Here is an 18,338-nt window from a genome sequence, read left to right as displayed (position 1 = left end):
TATGCGTCTGGAGCACACGATTGTACGGAAGTGAAACATGGACTGTGAGGAAAACTGGAAAAGAAGATAATCTAAGCATTTGCGATATGGTGCTACAAAAGAATGTTGAAAATTAGGTGAACTGATATGGTAAGGAATGTGGTGGTTTTGCCAGAGAATTAACGAGGAGGAGAGGGGGGCGGAGAGGGTGGAGGGGGAGGGAGGGGGGGGGGGGAAGAGAATAAACTACTGGTCCAAGAAACATTAAAATTGAAAGAAACTTTTTGTGACTTAGGTAGCATCTAAGGGGGACAAACAAAGATTCAAAGTTTTGCTGAATGCAATGCCCAGCCTAAACCAAAACCACTGTTCCAAGAAACATGAAATTAGGTGAAAATATATTTCAGTCACCCACAAAAGTTCTACTAGCATCTTATATAACTTTGCATACAATACATTAATTTGCTATTTAAGACCAAACAGTATTTATTGTCTTTTATTTTACACAAAGTGCATGTAACAAAAACACTTTAGTAATCTAACCACAGAATTTTTGAAGTTCAAGTTACCTTATCAAGAGCTGTAGGGTCAAATGCTTCATCCTCTTTCTCATCTTTTTTCTCCTTTTCTTTGGAAGGAGATCTAGATTTCTCCCTGCCAGATTTGCTTTTAGACTTTGATGAGGATTTTGATTCCCTGAATCAAACAACACAAACTATAAAATAACAACAAAAACAATCAATTTTTGACAGTTATAATGTAATTGGATAGATAAAAAATCTAGTCTCCAAGTGGCGGCAGGACACACACATAAAAGAAGATTATAAACATGTAAGCTTTCTCAGCCAGTGGTTCCTTCCAGCAGGAGGGCTGAAGGGGAAGGAACAGGGGCAAAGGAAAAGAGCTGGAGAGGTCTAGGAAAAGGGGTAGATTTCAGAAAAGTCACCCGGAACCACAGATCAGGGGAGACTTTTCTGAAATCTATCCCTCCTCCTAGACCTCTCCAGTCATTTTCTTTCATTGCTCTTCCTTCTCCTTCAACCCTTCTGCCAGAAGAAGGAGCCACTGGCTCCAAAAGCTTGCATCATTATAACTTTCTTTTATGTGCATGTCCTGCTGCTGCTTGGTGAGTAGATTTTTTACCTATCCCATTAAAAATCATAAAATGTGATCAAAAGTATCTGGACACCTGGCTGACAATGACTTACAAGTTCGTGGCACCATCCATAGGTAATGCTGGAATTCAATATGGTGCTGGCCCGCCCTTAGCCTTAATGACAGCTTCAACTCTCACAGGCATTATGTTCAATCAGGTGCTGGAAGGTTTCTTGGGGAATGGCAGCCCACTCATCATGGAGTGCTGCACTGAGGAGAAGTATTGATGTTGGTCGGTGAGGCCTGGCACAAAGTCGGCATTCCAAAACATCCCAAAGCTGTCCTATACGATTCAGGTCGGGACTCTGTTGAGGCCAGTCCATTACAGGGATGTTATTGTCATGTAACCACTTCACCACAGGCCGTGCTTTATGAACAGGTGCACGATCGTGTTGAAAGATGCACTTCCCATCCCAAAATTGCTCTTCAGAAATAGGAAGCAAGAAGGAGCTTAAAAAATCAATGTAGGCCTGTTCTGTGACAGTGCCACACAAAACCACAAGGGGTCCAAGCCCCCTCCGTGAAAAACACTACCACACCATAACACCACCGCCACCAAATTTTACTGTTGGCACTAAACATGCTGGCAGATGACGTTCACCAGGCATTCGCCATATCCACACCCCACCATCGGACTGCTACATTATGTACCATAATTCCTCACTCCACGCAACGTTTTTCCACAGTTCAATCATCCAACGTTTATGCTCCTTACACCAAGCGAGGCGTCATTTGTCATTTACCAGTGTGATGTGTGGCTTATGAGCAGTCACTCAACCATGGAATCCAAGTTTTCTCACCTCCCACTTAACTGTCATAGTACTTGCAGTGGATCCTGATGCAGTTTGGAATTCCTGTGAGATGGTCTGGATTACAAATTACAACTCTCTTCAACTGTCGGCAGTCTGTCAGTCAACAGACGAGGTCAACCTGTACGCTTTTGTGCTGTACATGCCCCTTCACGTTTCCACTTTGCTACCGCATCTGCAACAGTGGACGTGTGGATGTTTAGGAGTGTGGAAACGTCGCATACGGACGTACGACAAAGGTGACACCCAATCACCTGACCATGTTTGAAGTCTGCGAGTTTTGCGGAGCACCCATTTCTGCTCTCTCACAATGTCTAATGACTACTGAAGTCACTGATATGGAGTACCTGGCAGTAGGTGGCAGCGTAATGCACCTAATATGTAAAATGTATGTTTTTGGGGGTGTCCAGACACTTTTGATCACACAGTGTAAATAACAAGTAACTAGCGATATAAAACTGCTTTTGTTTTATTGTGATAATATATAAGCTTACCTTTTTCTCTCATCTCTGTCCTTTCTGTGCCTGTCTCTCTCAGAATCTCGATCACGTGATCGACTACGTCGACTGTAATGAGTCTTGGATCTGAAAAACGTAAGACATAAATTAATTTTATGTTACTGCAGTAATAATATCTCACATTACAGTCCCTGAGACAAATGACTTGTATGGACAGTACATGGGACCAGGTTGCAGTGCTGCCAGAAGTAGCTTATGGCACTTGTTTTGACTACTCTCACATTCTAGCGGTAAGAACTAAAACTGTGACAACAAGCAGGTCATATTTGTATGTGTAAATTTGTTTTCGGTTACTAGTTCCCATATATAAAAACAAAAGTTTGGAATGAAGCATCTAGTATGCTGAATTATCTTAAGATTGTGTGTGATAATTCCCAACAAAAGTACAAACTACTTCTGATACACTGTTGAACATTCACAGTCCTTGTTTTTGTAATTAAATATTTGCATTATTAACTTGTTTTATAACAAGCAAAAGAATAATTTTAAAGTATATTAACTGTTAAATTTTAAAGTATATTAACTGTTAAATTTTAAAGTATATTAACTGTTAAATTTTAAAGTATATTAACTGTTAAATTTTAAAGTATATTAACGGTTATCACCTGAAGAAACTATTCACAACGTGATAATCAATCAATGACACACTGTCATCTGAAATTACTGAATGTGTTGCAGTAACAGTAATGGAAAAACATTACTCACATAGGTGACATAATCTGATTTCGAATTATTTTCTTCTGTTTTCTTCAGGCTATGACTACTCCTGCCCACATATATAGGCCTAATTAAATTTTCCACTCAGTCTTCCACAACACTTTCATTTTTGGCTGCCTCCCTGACTGCAGTATCATTTACCTTATTCTTCCACTTCTCAGAAGTCACTTGACTGAAAGCCTCCAAGGAGATTCTCAACTTCAGAGACAGTGTAATTTTTGTAGTTTGCAATAAAGTAATTTTATATTTTCACCCAGAAACTTTTCAATAACATACAAATGACTGATACAGAGCAAGCGGACTATTTCATGCTCATGTCTTTTACCACTTTCATGTATTTATGGTGGGAATGGTGGTTTTGTTCATGCCACAATTATGAGCTACTCCGGCTTTGTTAAATCTTCTCTGATATCTACATTTTGTCCATTCAACTACTAAATAATTTCATTTTTCCTCGTTGCCACAGTTGGTGTCTTTTCATTAACACCTGAATGATATGGGGCATTGTCCCTAAGAACGTCTGTTGGCTTTGTGACTTTTGTCATAAGCAATGTTTAAAACCACTTCATAAAAACTGTTATTCATCTCTTCATGATAATCACCGGTCTTCTCAAAATGAAACACTCTGAGGCAGTTACATACAAAATGTATCCGATATACTGCAAGTAAAAGAACAATTCAGACACTTCACTGTCATTTTCCCCTAAGGGGTTCCATAACTTTAACCTCTCTGTAAAGCCACTGTCCCCAGTTTCATCTAGGCAACAGTAATTTCAAATGTAACACAGACAATCCTCCTTAGAAATATGCACCACCAGGCAACAACACCTGTCCTTTAAATTAATAATTGAACAGCTGAATCTATTTCTTTTAACATTGTACACAATGAAAAATTGCTGCTTTTAAAATGAAATGCCAAATAGAAAAAAATTAACAATGCAGAAAAAAACAGAGTGCTACTTACTATAAAGATAATACATCAGGTTGTGACAGGCACATTTAAATATATTCACACAAGCTTTCAGCCTCAGTCTTCATCGGAAAAAGTGAAACACACGATTCATTCAGACAAGCAAGCCCACCTCACACACACAACCACCAACTCTGGCCAGAATGCAACTATAACATGGGATGCAAGCAGCAATCCAGAGGGGCAGGGAAGGGATAGCAGAGTACAGGTGAGGGAAAAGAGAAGCACTATCTGGCAGAGTGCGTAGGGACTAGAATCTCAACAGGCGCAGCGTCAGGAGGCTGTAGAGCATGAAGGTGGGGACAACAGAGTGAAAAATGAAAGGAGTGGAGAAAGATGGGTGGATGTGGTGGTAGAGGATGGCAAACAAAGAGGGTGGGAGACAAGGATGGGGAAGAGGTGACAGGACAGAGGGGATGGAATTGTTGGGTGGAAGGTGTGGGGGCAGTATCATACTGTTGGTTGAGGCTAGGATAATTAAGAGACCGGGATAATGTGTTGTAAGGATAACTTCCATCTGTGCAGTTCAGAAAATCTGGTGGTGGACGGGAGGATCCAGATGGCTCGCCACTGAAGCCGAGTATGTTATGTTCAGCTGCATGTTGCACCATAGGACGGTCTGCTTTGCTCTTAACCAAAGTTTGGGAGTGACAATTCATCCTGGTGGACAGCTGGTTGGTGGTCATAACAACATAAAAAGCTATTCAATGATTGCAGCAGAGCTGGTAAATGACATGGCTGCTCTCACAGGTGACCCAGACCCTGATGGGGTAGGATAAACCTGTGACAGGACTGGTATAAAGTGCTGGGTGGGTGGATTGGGCAGGTCTTGCACCTGGGTCTTCCATAGTGATAGAGTCCTTGTGGCAAGGGTTTGGGATTGGGTGTGGCATTGTGATGGACAAGGATGTTGTGGAGGTTGAGTAGGCCACGGATCACCACTTTAGGAGCAGCATCCCAGACACCACCTCTGTAAGTTACCCAACCTGCTGACATCCTACTGCCGCATCAGATCTAGATGGTTTTATTCACAAGATATGCACAACTGTTGTACAATCATTCAGGAAATTTATATAATTTATCAATAAATTTAAGAACCTAAGGTTCAAAACTTTATGTTACATTTTCTAAATAGATATTTTGTGAACAAATCACTATTAAATGCCTACAGAGTACAATTCATAAACAAGATAGTAACACATGGCAAACGGCAATGGTGATTAGTAATTATACCACATACAATCAATATCGAGCATGCGGCATGGCACACAGTGATAGTACAAGTCCTTTAGTCACATCTTCTCTCACCTTCACTTTATTTAGACAAGCAACACTTTTAATTTTATTAATACCTTTCTCGGCTTCTTGATCTTCGGCTTCTTTTCCTGTCAGCACTTCTAGATCTGGACCTACTACGAGAACGCTTTCGGTGATGCCTGTATCGAAAGAAAAAAATAACTTATTAATTGAGGTGTAATAGCAATCACAACAATAGTATTGCCTACTCTATTTAATTACTTTCATTATAATGAGTAACCTTCTGGAAAGAATCATCATGCCATTTGTCTTAGGTGATTTATTAGAACCATAACCAACTTAAATCAAGATGGCTGGACGGACCGAGCATGAGCCTTCATCCTCTCGAATAAATTAACTACTTCACTTGTTTCCCCTCCCAAGCGACACCATCTTACTGCAGGTAACTTCAATGCCTGGTGGGAAAGTTTGCATGGCACAATGAAGCTGAGGCCTATGTCGCTACTAGCGTAAGTACTGGTAGAGTCCCCCAAACTGGGAAAGCTTTAGCAGAGGGGCCTTGTGAACAGTGTACAACCTCTTAGAGAGGGAAGGAAAAAGACATTATTGACCATATAGCAAGGATGTCATCCCCACCAAAGCAGTCAGAGACCATGGACTATCAACCTGCATCTGTTAAACCACATTGAAACTTCAAGAAGACAGAGACAATGGACAATAAGATAACAACCTCTGGATTGAAACAGACCATGAGAATTGGATTTTGGATTGTGCAGACCCTCTACAAGAGAAATATAAGTTAACTATTATGGAATTGAGTGAAGTTCGTCGGAACTAGTTTGGCAGATCCAAACCAAAAGTCCAAGTTCAAGTGTGTCACTTTTCTCTATTCAGGTAAAATACATGCAGATGATAATCATGTGAATAGTGTTGGCACAATGCTAAACAAAACAGCAGAGAGCAAGACTGTGGCTGCCATGCTCTACAATATCCTTTCCTCCACGAGTGCTAATCCAGCACGTGTTGCAGAACTTCTGTGCAGTCTGAAAGGTAGGAGATAAGGTACTGGTGAAAGTAAATCTTTGAGGATGGACCATGAGTCGTGCCTGGGTAGCTCAATCAGTGGACCACTTGCTTGTGGAAGGCAATGGTAATGGGTTTGAGTCCTAATCTGGCACAAAGTTTTAATCTGCCAGGAAGTTTCACATCAGCAAACACACTACTCCACATTGAAAAATTCAAAGCAAAGCAGGAAGGAAAAGCTGACAAAATTATGTAAACTGAAGATGGAGGGGGAGAGAAAGGAAAGAAAACGGAAGGGAAGGAACTGATGGTGTCAGCTGCATCAGGACTTTGTGTGGAACCAGTGGCAATGAGTGAAAATATGTGCAGGACCAAGATGTGAACCCGGGATTTTCATTTCCTGACACTGATTCCGCATACAGCACTGATGCAGCTGATATCATCAGTTACTTCCCTTTCCTCCCCCCCCCCCCCCTTCAATTTACATAATATGTATTACAGCTGCAGTTTTCGCATGATGTCTGTTTTTTCAGACAAGTCCAAAACAACAGACACCAGGCATTCATATGACAGAATCAGGACAGCAAGATTTACACGACAGATACGGAATGTTTCATTCCCACTGGACAATCGTAGATAGAATCAAAAACCACTTATGTGCTGAACTGTAAGGGGTAATCAAATGAAAATGAGACCAATGGAAAAATGTTGACTTTTTATTATTTCAAAAGTAATCACCATAATTGTTAATAAATTTATCACAGTGTGAGACAAGGCAATCTACGCCTTCTGCAAAAATGTTCACAGTTGCGGCTATGGAATTATTACTGTACCCCAGGCATACACAGTGCACCTCTTTGAAGCAAAAAATGGCCACAAATGTTTTTCTTCAGAGCTCCAAAAGTACGGAATTCACATGAGGAGAGTTTGGGACTGTGTGGAGGGCATTTAAAGGCTTCATAGCTGAAATTCTGCAGAGTACCTCAAACAACCTTGGCAATTTATGGGCAGGCATTATATCCTGCAATAGGATAATTCTGACTGCCAACATTTCTGGGCGATTGGACGCGGGTACGCTTCAATTTCCGCAAAGTGTTGATTAATTGCGGAGTGACATTTCATAAAGTCAAAGAACACTGGGACCTTGTAGTCAAAGACTTTACTAGAGCAGGCAAGAATGGCTCAAGACCTTTCACTAAGAGGTGAACCCATGTGCTTCCGTTGTTGGCTATTATGCTTGCTCTATGGCTCAAAATAGTGACACCATGTTTCGTCTCCCAAGACAAGGACAAGGAACAATATTTTTCATTGTGGCACTGTTCTAGGTGCTCCAGTAATGTCGACATCCTGTTCAACTTCTGCTCCTCAACTCGGCTGCAGGGAACCCAACGTGCACAGATTTTCCGAATTTCAGATGCTCTGTCATGACGGTGTAAGTGCTACCATGGCTGACGCCTGACACGAGCCGAATATCTCTCACTGTCTGCCATTTCTGACATCAGTATTCACCGCAGCAATGACAGAACAGTTAATGGCACAACAAGCCTGTCCTGGCCGAATGCTACCTTTCAGTGACACCCTAACTTCTCGAAAACATTAATTCTAAGTACACATGTCTGCATGTGACATACTGTGTCTGCCATACAAAGCAAACATTCAGGCATGAATTTCACTTCCTGACACTCCTTCCACAGTAAAAGACTGCATATCATCTTACTGTTCCACTTTCCTGGCCTCCATAGTGATGTTGAACGCACACCCGCTGACTTCTCATCAAGCATGTGTAACAGACAAATGGCACAGCTGTGAATGTTCATATTTTTCGTTCCTGATTCCCAAAAGATAAACACACTTACCTAGTTACCAATGTCTGCACCACACCTGTTGCACAGTTTGTCTTGTTTTCACTTGACTGCCCTTTATACATGCAGCACTGAAAAGTGGGGAACAAAACGCAAAGGCAGGTACAGAAAATCTTGGGATGGAGCACGTAATGGCGGGACACAGAGTAGGAAAGTCTACTGCAAATGGTAAACTGTTAACTGAATTCTGTGCAAACAATGAGCTAGTTAAAGAAGGAACACTGTTTTCGACAAAATATCACACACCGGCAAGGACTGTGAAACTCAAAAATGCCATACTTTAGAAAACTTGATTTAAAGAATTAATTCTATAAAACATATACATAGGGCATTCAAAAAGTTTTACACAGTTCTCTCTTAATTTTTTTATTTTTTCCAGGAGGAGAATGAAATTTTTGTGAGCATATTTGGAACATTTAGCTATAAGTTGGTATATAAAAGAATTTTCTTTTATTTACAAGTGAGCCATAACGGACCGTGAAGTAGATGTCAGGTTGCGACAATGGTCGGTGATGGAGTTCCTCTTCAAGACCAGCGACGACTCTGCCACATGGATTCATAGGAAGTTGCTCCCTGTTTATGTGAAGGACACAGTGGATTGCAGCAGTATACAGTGGTGGTTGCAGAGGTTTAAAGAAAGTGATTTCCCTCTACTGGACAATCCACGATGCAGTAGACCATCAACGGCAGTGAGTGATGTGAATAAGGAGACCATTGATCAAATCATCCAAAATGACAGATGTGTGACAACACGACAGCTTGCTGAAATGATTCGTTTGTCATTGGGTAGTGTGGTATCATTGGTGCAGTCACTGGGGTACAGAAAAAACTGTGCATGTTGGGTGCCTAGATTATTGACAAGAGAAATGAAAACGATGAGGAAGAATTGTGCGAGTCTCTCATGAAGACCTTTACTGAAGAGTGGAAACAGTGTTTTGACGGTGTCATTACCCAGAATGAAACATGGTTGTTTTTGTCCAAACCTGAGAGCAAAACCCAATCCATGGAGTGGCATCATCTGGGTTCCTCCCAGAAGAAGAAACCAACACTTTCGTGAACAGCAGGCCAAAAGGTGATGGCCTCCTTCTGAGATCAGTGTGGTGTCATTTTCATTGACTTTTTGGAACCTGGCTCCACAATTAACTGGGACTGTTACTGTTTGTCATTGAACAAGCTGCGACGTGCCATCAAGACCACAGAACACAGCTTCAAAGTCAGCTCATCAGACTACACCATGACAATGCCCAACCCCATACAATCCTTATGGCACAGGAGAAAAGAAGAAAAATGGGTTGGAAAGTTGTTCCTCGCCTCTCTACAGTCCGGACTTGGCTCCGTCTGCCCACCTGCATGCTAAAACATTTGATAGTGAGAAAGACCTTATTTTCTGTGTCAAGCTATGGTGTAAAAGTCAATCCCCAGAATTTTACCAAAGTACATTTACATCATGGGAAGAATGTTGGGCCAGATGTGTCACAGCTGATGGAGGCTACACTGAGGAGGCTCAATATATAGCTAAATGTTCCAAGTATGTTCACAAAAAATTTTGTTCTCCTCCTGCAAAAAATAAAAAAATTACAGACGACTCTGCAAAACTTTTTGAACACCCTTTCTACACAAATACATTGATGGAAAAAAAGAATTGAAACACCAAGATGAGCTGTGTGACAAACAAAAGTTGGTAGGCACATTCCTACATCTGAAAGATGACATCTATTCAAATTTCATGCCTGTCGCATAAGAGTGGTGCTAGTAGTGCCACTGTGAGGATACAAATCAGGTTTGCTTTAAATACACACTGTCATGATCATGAGTGTTAGTTACCTTTGAGACTGAATGTGATGAGTTGATGTTTGTTAAGAATTCCTTAAAGACAACAAAAATGCCAATGTCAACACCTCATTGAGTTTGAATGAGGTCATGTAATTGGCTTGAGGGAAAACCATTGCATTCAGAATATGGCACTGGAGCATTGTACTGCATCTACAGCAGCAATTTGGGCACAGCTGGCACCACGGTGACACAACGAACTGTTACAAATCAGTTATTTCAAGGACAGCTCCAAGTCAGATGCCCTGTAGCATGCATTCCACTGACCCCAAACCACTGCCATTTGCGACTTCAGTGGTATCAAGCAAGAGCTTACTGGAAAGCATGGTGGAGGTCTGTTGTGTTTTCTTGACGAAAGTTGGTTCTGTTCTGGTTCCAGTGATAAGCTATTCACAATAAAGTGCCTGGCAGAAGGTTCAATGAACCACTTTCAAGCTGTATCTCTATCGTTTCACTCTCGAATGGTGTCCGGGGAAAATGAACATTTCAATCTTTCTCTGCGAGCCCTGATTAAGACATGATGATCGTTTCTCCCTATGCAGGATGATGCCAACAGAATGTTTTCGCAATAGGAGGAGAAAACTGGTGACTGAAATTTCATGAGAAGATCCCATTGCAACGACTAATGCCTTTGTTTTAATGATTCACTTATCATGTCTGTGGCACTATCTCCCCTATTTCGCGGTAATATGAAACGAGCTGCCCTTCTTTGAACTTTTTCGACATCATCCATCAGTCCAACCTCACAATGATCCCACATCACAGAGCAATACTCCAGAATAAGGCAGACAAGCGTGGTGTAAGCAGTCTCTTTAGTAGACCTATTGCACCTTCTAAGTGTTCTGCCAATAAGCGCAGTCTTTGGTTTGCTCAACTCCCAACATTATCTATGTGATCGTTCTAATTTAGGTTATTTGTAATTGTAATCCCTAAGTATTTAGTTGAATTTACAGTCTTCATATTTGTGTGCCTTATCGCATAATAGAAATTCAGCAGATTTCTTTTAGTAATCATATGAATAACTTCACACTTTTCTTTATTCAGGGTCAGTTGCCACTTTTCACACCATACAGAAGTCTTATCTAAATCATTTTTCAATTCGCTTTGGTCATATGATGACTTTACAAGATGGTAAATGACAGCATCATCTGCAAACAATCTATGAGTGCTACTCAGATTGTCTCCTATGTCGATGATATAGTACAGGAACAAAAGAGGGCCTATAATACTTCCTTGGGGAACACCGGATATTACTTCTCTTTCACTCTGACTTTCCATCCATTACTACAAACTGTGACGAGTCCACTCCCACAACTGGGACAGTATTCCATAGGGTCTGCTTTCGTGTGACAGGAGGAGCACACTCGTGATTGTTCCAAGCACCTTGACAGTAAATCTATACTTCAATCTGGTGATTCGACCTGTTGTGCTGCCATTCATGAACAGCTTTCCACAGGGTGTTTTTCAACAGGATAATACTCATTCACGTACACAGCTGTTGTACCCAACATGCACTATAGAGTGTCAACATGTTGCCTTGGCCTGCTCGATCATCAGATTTGTCTCCAATCAAGCACACATGGGACATCATTGGATGACAACAGTGCCATCCACAAACAGCGCTAACCATCCCCGTATTGTCTGCAACAGGCATGGACATAGGGTACCTGCACAACACAATGCACAAACATGCTTGCATTCTACATTCTGGCAGTTATACCAGTTATTAATGTGCCAGCATTTCACATTTGCAATGACATATCTCACACTTACATTAAACTGTGATCTTGCAATGTTAATTACTTAAACATGTTACCTAGACAAATGTATTCCCAAAATTTCATTACTCTACATAAATTATTTTTCAGTGTCGTGATTTTTTTTCTATCGGTGTAGTATAAGCTTCATTTAAATTTCAAGTCAGTACTGTTGGCATAAATTCCATTATCATTTTCATGAATGTTGGGGCACTACACATAGTATACTTTCAGATTTTAACTAAAAGTTGTCATTTTTCGATTCATGTCACTTTTCTTGGGGAACTGGAAAAGATCATGGCCCGATATTAGAAATAAAACAGGAGCTGATATAGGCAGTGACTACCAGCTGACTCTGGTTAAGGTGCACTTGGAAACCTTAGCTACAAAGAAGAAATTTGATGTCCTAAACAAGTGGTTTGCTCCCTCAAGGGTGACGGGCCCTACTGACACATAGGACTTTGGACTAGAACAGCAGAACAGAAATGAACCACTCCACATAATGGAGGATGGAGTAGAAGAGCTATGGCAGGAAGTCAAGAGAGTGATCCTTGAAACTGCCAAAATGGCAGCTGGATTCAGAGACAGTAAAAGAAAAGACCGGATGAGTGACGACACCCGGAAGTAAATGGGAGAAAGGAAAAATACTAAAGTGAAGATTAACATGGCAATAAGAAGACAGTGAAAGACCGAGCTCGTATTTAGAGTATACCAGAGGGGATCAAGAGGTGTAGAACAGAACAAATGAGAAGTCTATGGACAAACCAGTAAAGGCAAGGAAATGGAAATGGGTTAGGCACATTTTGCACAAAAATTGGTCAGCAATAGAGAAACAAGCCAGAAATGGAAGCTTCAGGGTCATCACAGAAGAGGAAGATGGAGGATAAGTGTATGAGGACAGCAGAGAGAGAAGTAAAAGAAGTAGGTAGAAAGTGTGGAAGTGAAGGTAATGGGACAAAAATGAGTCCTCTGGTGGTGCTTCACCAAAGCCCTATGTTCCAATGGCTGGAATGGAAGGACATAATGCAAGTCAGTCGGTCTTAACAAATGCACTACTTCAGCTAAACTGGGACTGCAGATCCCTTGCATAATATAATTTTCATTCTGTACATAAGAAAAAATTATGCTACATATATTTTTTCCTAATATTTGCTGATCATTAGGATTAAATTGTTCAATTCAAAAGAACTTATAGGCCTAGTCGAGCCACTGAAAGAACGCTAGTGACTGCCAGCAGTTATGTTGTCACTGCTACTATGTAGCTGTTTGCTGTTACACCATGTTGGTTGTCCATCTGTTGGCCTCTCATGATCTTAAGTTGTAGGGGTCACAATGCTGCTCTGTCACCATGGCAACATTTACAAATTTCAGAGCTCGGATACACAATAGTGTGTCTGCTCTACAAAACCCCACCACGTGCGTGAAGTGTCAGGGATGTTCTTCCAGCGGCATGACTATAACAACAACAAATAAAAAATCAACTCAAAGACATCTATATTATTTACAATATCCTTCTTGCCATTAATATTTGTAAGACTAATATGATAACGTAAGTACAACATATACAGATGACAGACTTTTGCAACAACTGCTCTGTAGGTCAATGAGAGAAATTTGCACACGTCTAATACACTAGCAAAAGGAAGTACCTAAAGAAACTGCAACTTTATTAATATACTAAAGATTCTTACCCAGTACTTGGACTACTACAATCAAACGAATAGCACCAATATTAAAATTATGCACGTTATCAACACTGATAATAATTGTCTCTGTATATGATGACTGCACATTGTCCACTCAAACGCACAAAAAGTGACAGACAGCAGTCAAACGTGGAACAGGTCACAGCCCTAAGCCGGGCAATGAAATTTTTGGACTCAACATTAAATTTTGTAAGACAGTAGAGAAAGTTTCAAGTGTCACATGTCAATCTAGAAGTGAAACATCAGAAACTGTCATATACTAGCAATAGGCTGTTACTGGTACGTAACTTAATAGGAAAGGGCTTCAGGTACCCAAAACGTGAAGAGGATACATATCCATTAATGTTTACAGCCATTACTAATAGATAACAAAACAAAAATTAGAACAATCCGAACTGCCAGCAAATTATAATTATTTTACTAGAACCATCTTTACAGGCATCTCTAATGACACCGATGTAGACGGGGCGTTAAACACTACAGTTACTTCCTTCATTTATACACGCAAATAGTTTATTGGATTATCAAACAAAAATAAACTTCATATGTCGCTTACAGCTGAGTAACTCTTTAAGTATAATCCTTCGAGTATTCTTACCCGCTACTTCGAACCATTGTCAGTGGGGCACTTTGGGTGTTTTGTCCGCGTGGCACACAACAGATAATTTGAGACACGGCTTAATAACAACTACCACAAATAACATCAACAACGCGCTGACGACATGTTGTCAAAGACCACAAAGGTAAAAACACACAGGTTTCATAACTATCATCTCTGATTGCAAGTAGCTTGAAAACTGGAAACAGCTTCCTTGCCGACAATAAAATCCAAGGAGGTGAGAATACGTCTTAGCAACAAGAGTTTGTTAATTTAACCGCACTTTTGAAACAGATGCGTTTTGTGTACGGTATACTGTATTTTGACACTACTGGTAGTGGCTACAAACGAAGATACAGAATTTCTGACATTGACGATGGCACTGTGTTCAAAGAAGAAGGAAAAAACAAGACGCTGGTCCAAAGAAAGATTTACAATTAGACAGAATTAAACACATGAAAATCTGGTAAGGGAAACGTTAACTTTCTGCAGATGGGCCGTGGAACTTATTTAAAGTTACATCGCCCTCACACTGAAAAAGAAGACAGAAGTATGCGAAAATTTTGTTTTTCTCCTTGGCCTTCTGATGACAGTTAATTAAAATATCACTATGTGGGAACTTATAACTCACACACTCCTTGTGAAAAGTGGGGAACTTGAGCGTTTTTAACTGCATTGCACTTCCGATTGAACGTTAAGGCCAATTCACACTGACTTTCACGTCACGTCCCATCAAATCATTCTGCAATGCGTTTCAAATGGCACTGACAAAGTTTCTCAGGAAGAAAGTTTTGACGACTGACATCATCTGTCCATTATTGATTACTTGACTCCCAACTCATTTCCTCCCGATACACGGCCATGCGCACATCTTTATAATTCATTTCGCCGTGGTTGATAACAATTGTTTGTTGTTCGCTATTTTTGTTATTTGTCATAAATTATTTAGTTTCGTTATTTTCTTCCTTAAAATTAACAATTTCGTAGTAAATGAAGAAAGAGTAATCGAGGCAGTGAAGCAGCAGTCTGACTTGTACAACATGAGCATACTAAACTACTTGCTCTACTATGTTTATAAAGTGAATATTTACACATATCCTTGCTGTTGTTTAATGTCTTATAATGAACTGGATTGCAATATAGCTGCAAATTGAAGTCAAAAGGGCTGTAGGCAGAAACAAGTTGATTAGTAAGTGGAATTTATTTGTATATTGTCACGCATTACAATGTTTCATAAAGAAATGGACTGACATCGTCAGACACTGCAACAGTGGCAAAATGCTTTTTGTGAAGTAGACTTCAAGTAATGTATTAGAGTTGTTTGTTTAAATATTATAGTGATTCGAGAATTTCTGTGTAAATTCTAGAACCACTCAGCCTTCTGTCATCTCGAACACATGATATTCTGGATACCTACTGCACGTCACATGTTTGAGTGTGCAGGTTTGAAATCAGTCACGGGAAGAAAGTAGACACGGTGGTCGAACGGCACCAACAAGTACCTGTTGGACAATCAATAGTTGTGTTAGTGAGAGTGTAAGGAAGAACCATGGAGTCTATATTCATCTCTGTGCTTATTATGTCATTGACTATTGTTATGCGAAACAAGAACAATTGAAAAAGTACTCTTGTAGACTCTTGATGCATCCTTATTAGAGGCAAGACTCATTTTAGAATTCATGTTAAGAAAGGTCATGGTATCCAAGCCAACCTTCTTTTAATTGTAACTCGATTTGTTTCAAACGTCTGACTGTACGAGAGACTTGCAGGAAGTTGCATATTCATGTGGAAAGTTAAATTATTGTGTATGGAGGTAAACTACATCGATAGTTGATGAAAAGAGTTTTTATGTCTACTTGTTTCATAAGAAGAAAGAGTCTACAAAATTCTGCACCTAGCGTTATTCGACAGAGAAGTCAAGAGTGTTTCCAGCAGATGGCTATTCAGTAAAGAAGAGTGGTTGCAAATTCCAAATAAGTCATCTCGTAAAGAAGTGGAAGGTGGTTTGGGGGAATAAGCGGATATAACCCAGATCCACACTCACACTTTAGGTCGTCAGAACATTACAATACATATGTTTGTGACAGGCTTATTTATTGTTAATATAAGTAGCTCCCTTGATTGTGTGTGAAACAGTTTTGCAAGCCTCTGTGAGTCAATATTTGTGTGGTTTCATTAGCTAATCCCAGTGAAAATAAGGCATTTGCACTGTTTAAAGCCAAGTACAAAATGTAAAGGAAACCTATCAATCTTGAAGGAAAAGGTTTGAGGAGATATGACTAATGCACAAAAATTTGCACTGGACTGGCAACTAAACTTAAACAAATCAGTTTTTCACGGGGTGTGATGGCGGCTCATAAAACTGTGTTCCCTTCAGTAATTCTGGGTGCAATTTGATACAAAAAATGAAAAAACTGGTGCTTTCTGAAAAGCTTACAAAATGCACCTTTCTCTTCCTCGAGCTTCTTGCACAGGGTGTGAAATTCCTTTTTGTACCACATAATGACATTTTTGGAACCCACACTCTTTTGTTGGGTTGTTTTGCAGTTCTGTTTTCTTGTTTAATATGCAAGCTATCTTTAGTCCAATAAATGTCATTATTGTACAAATCTGCACTCCAGAATCCACGTACATAAGCACAATGTTGTGTATGTGCGCTTCACGTAAAAACTAATGTAAAGCGTCTTGGAAAATTCGCAATTCCAGCAGAAAAAAAAGAAAACAGTTGAGGGCAGCCATGCTTGTTGAGATCAAATGACTTAAATTGATTTCACATATCATGACGTGATGGAGAGAGTGAAAGCACCTTGACATCATGCTGCTGTGATGTGACAGTGACATGATTGCAACTGTGAACTGACCTTTATGCATAGATACTGACTTTCTTCTTAACCACTTCCTCTGGAACATATGGCTGGGAAGATGCAACACCACTATCATGTTGATATTTGCCAGTGCTATTTCGTTTATATATTTGAACATAGTATCCAAAGTTGTGGAAACTCAAAGGTAAATTCACACTGGCCATCATTCCACTGCTACGTCACATCCAGGTGCATTCACACAGTCCGTCCTGTCATGGCATATCAAATGAATTCAAGCCATGTGAACTCAACTCACATGGATGTCCTCAATTGCTTTTTTCTCGGGAATTACGATATTTGCAAGATGATTTTCAACTGTTTTTATGCATTTCACACAATCCAGAGAGCTACTTAACAATAAGTAAGCCTGTTACAAACACATATTTCAACAAAAAATTCTAATGCAGTCCTTGATGTCTGCTTCACAAAAGAAGCATTTTGTCACGTTTAGAGTGTCTGAAGATGTCAGTTCATTTCTTCATGAAATATTTTAAATGCCTGAGAACATACAAATAAATTCCATTCACTAATCAATTTGTTTCTACTGTGAGTTAACGAGCATTGCGCTCTCATTTAAGTATATGGCCAAAAGAGTCAGCCTTCAGCAATTGTGAAACGAACCCTGTCGTCCAGGGGTGCAGATTCACCATGAGATGGAGAAACTCACAGGCATATATTGTCTGTTGAGGCCTAAGCACTGTAGTGTGCTAGTGAGACAAGTGAGAACTTACGTCATAGAAAAACCAAGTAGAAGGTTTTTGTGGCTAAGGAGGCGTAGCAGTGTTAAATGTGGCGGACCTAAGATCAGCCATAAAGGGAAACGTTTATGAAAACTATTTAATTCTGTAGTAGTGCAGGGCATGAAGCCACAATAATTTTAATCTGCCGTCCTCCATAAAATTTCGTGGTGATCCCAATAAAACTTGAATGTTGATTATATCTATAATAGTTTAGGATTTACTGCTAAAGTGAAATTAACAAGTTTTGTAACAAAGACCTGAATGCTAAAAGCTGAACGTTTGGTCGATCTCAACGATCGACATTTCATATAGAAGCACATCATTAAAGTGACAAATACTATAATTATCAACTCTGTAACTTTATTTGTTTAAATGATATGGTAAAATTAAATTATTAGTATTTTCAGTTAAGCATCACATCATCATTTTCCCCACACAAAACACATTGAACAATGACAGCATGACACCTTATTGAATCATTAGGCAATAGAATATTTGTTGTAAAGGTTAGTGCATAATATTACTTTTGTTCTTTGTTTATTTATCAGGAAGC

At 39.9% G+C, this 18,338-nt stretch overlaps 1 protein-coding gene across 1 annotated transcript in view; it reads right to left on the bottom strand.

Moving 5' to 3' along the window:
• Positions 1-14,338, bottom strand: part of LOC124596226 (probable ATP-dependent RNA helicase DDX46) — a 172,767-nt gene extending 158,429 nt beyond the window's left edge. Inside the window, exons 1-4 of the mRNA XM_047135284.1 lie at positions 14,182-14,338; positions 5,501-5,584; positions 2,438-2,527; positions 549-675 (exon numbers count right to left, since the gene is read on the bottom strand). Coding sequence (XP_046991240.1) covers positions 549-675; positions 2,438-2,527; positions 5,501-5,584; positions 14,182-14,198 — 318 coding nt within the window. The 5' untranslated portion in view covers positions 14,199-14,338. The remainder of the gene's footprint in view (positions 1-548; positions 676-2,437; positions 2,528-5,500; positions 5,585-14,181) is intronic.
• Positions 14,339-18,338: the final 4,000 nt, after the last annotated feature.

Source organism: Schistocerca americana, chromosome 2 (genome assembly GCF_021461395.2).
Source record: "Schistocerca americana isolate TAMUIC-IGC-003095 chromosome 2, iqSchAmer2.1, whole genome shotgun sequence".
NCBI classification, from domain to species: Eukaryota; Metazoa; Arthropoda; class Insecta; order Orthoptera; family Acrididae; genus Schistocerca; species Schistocerca americana.
This window is presented reverse-complemented; position numbering and strand designations above follow the sequence as displayed.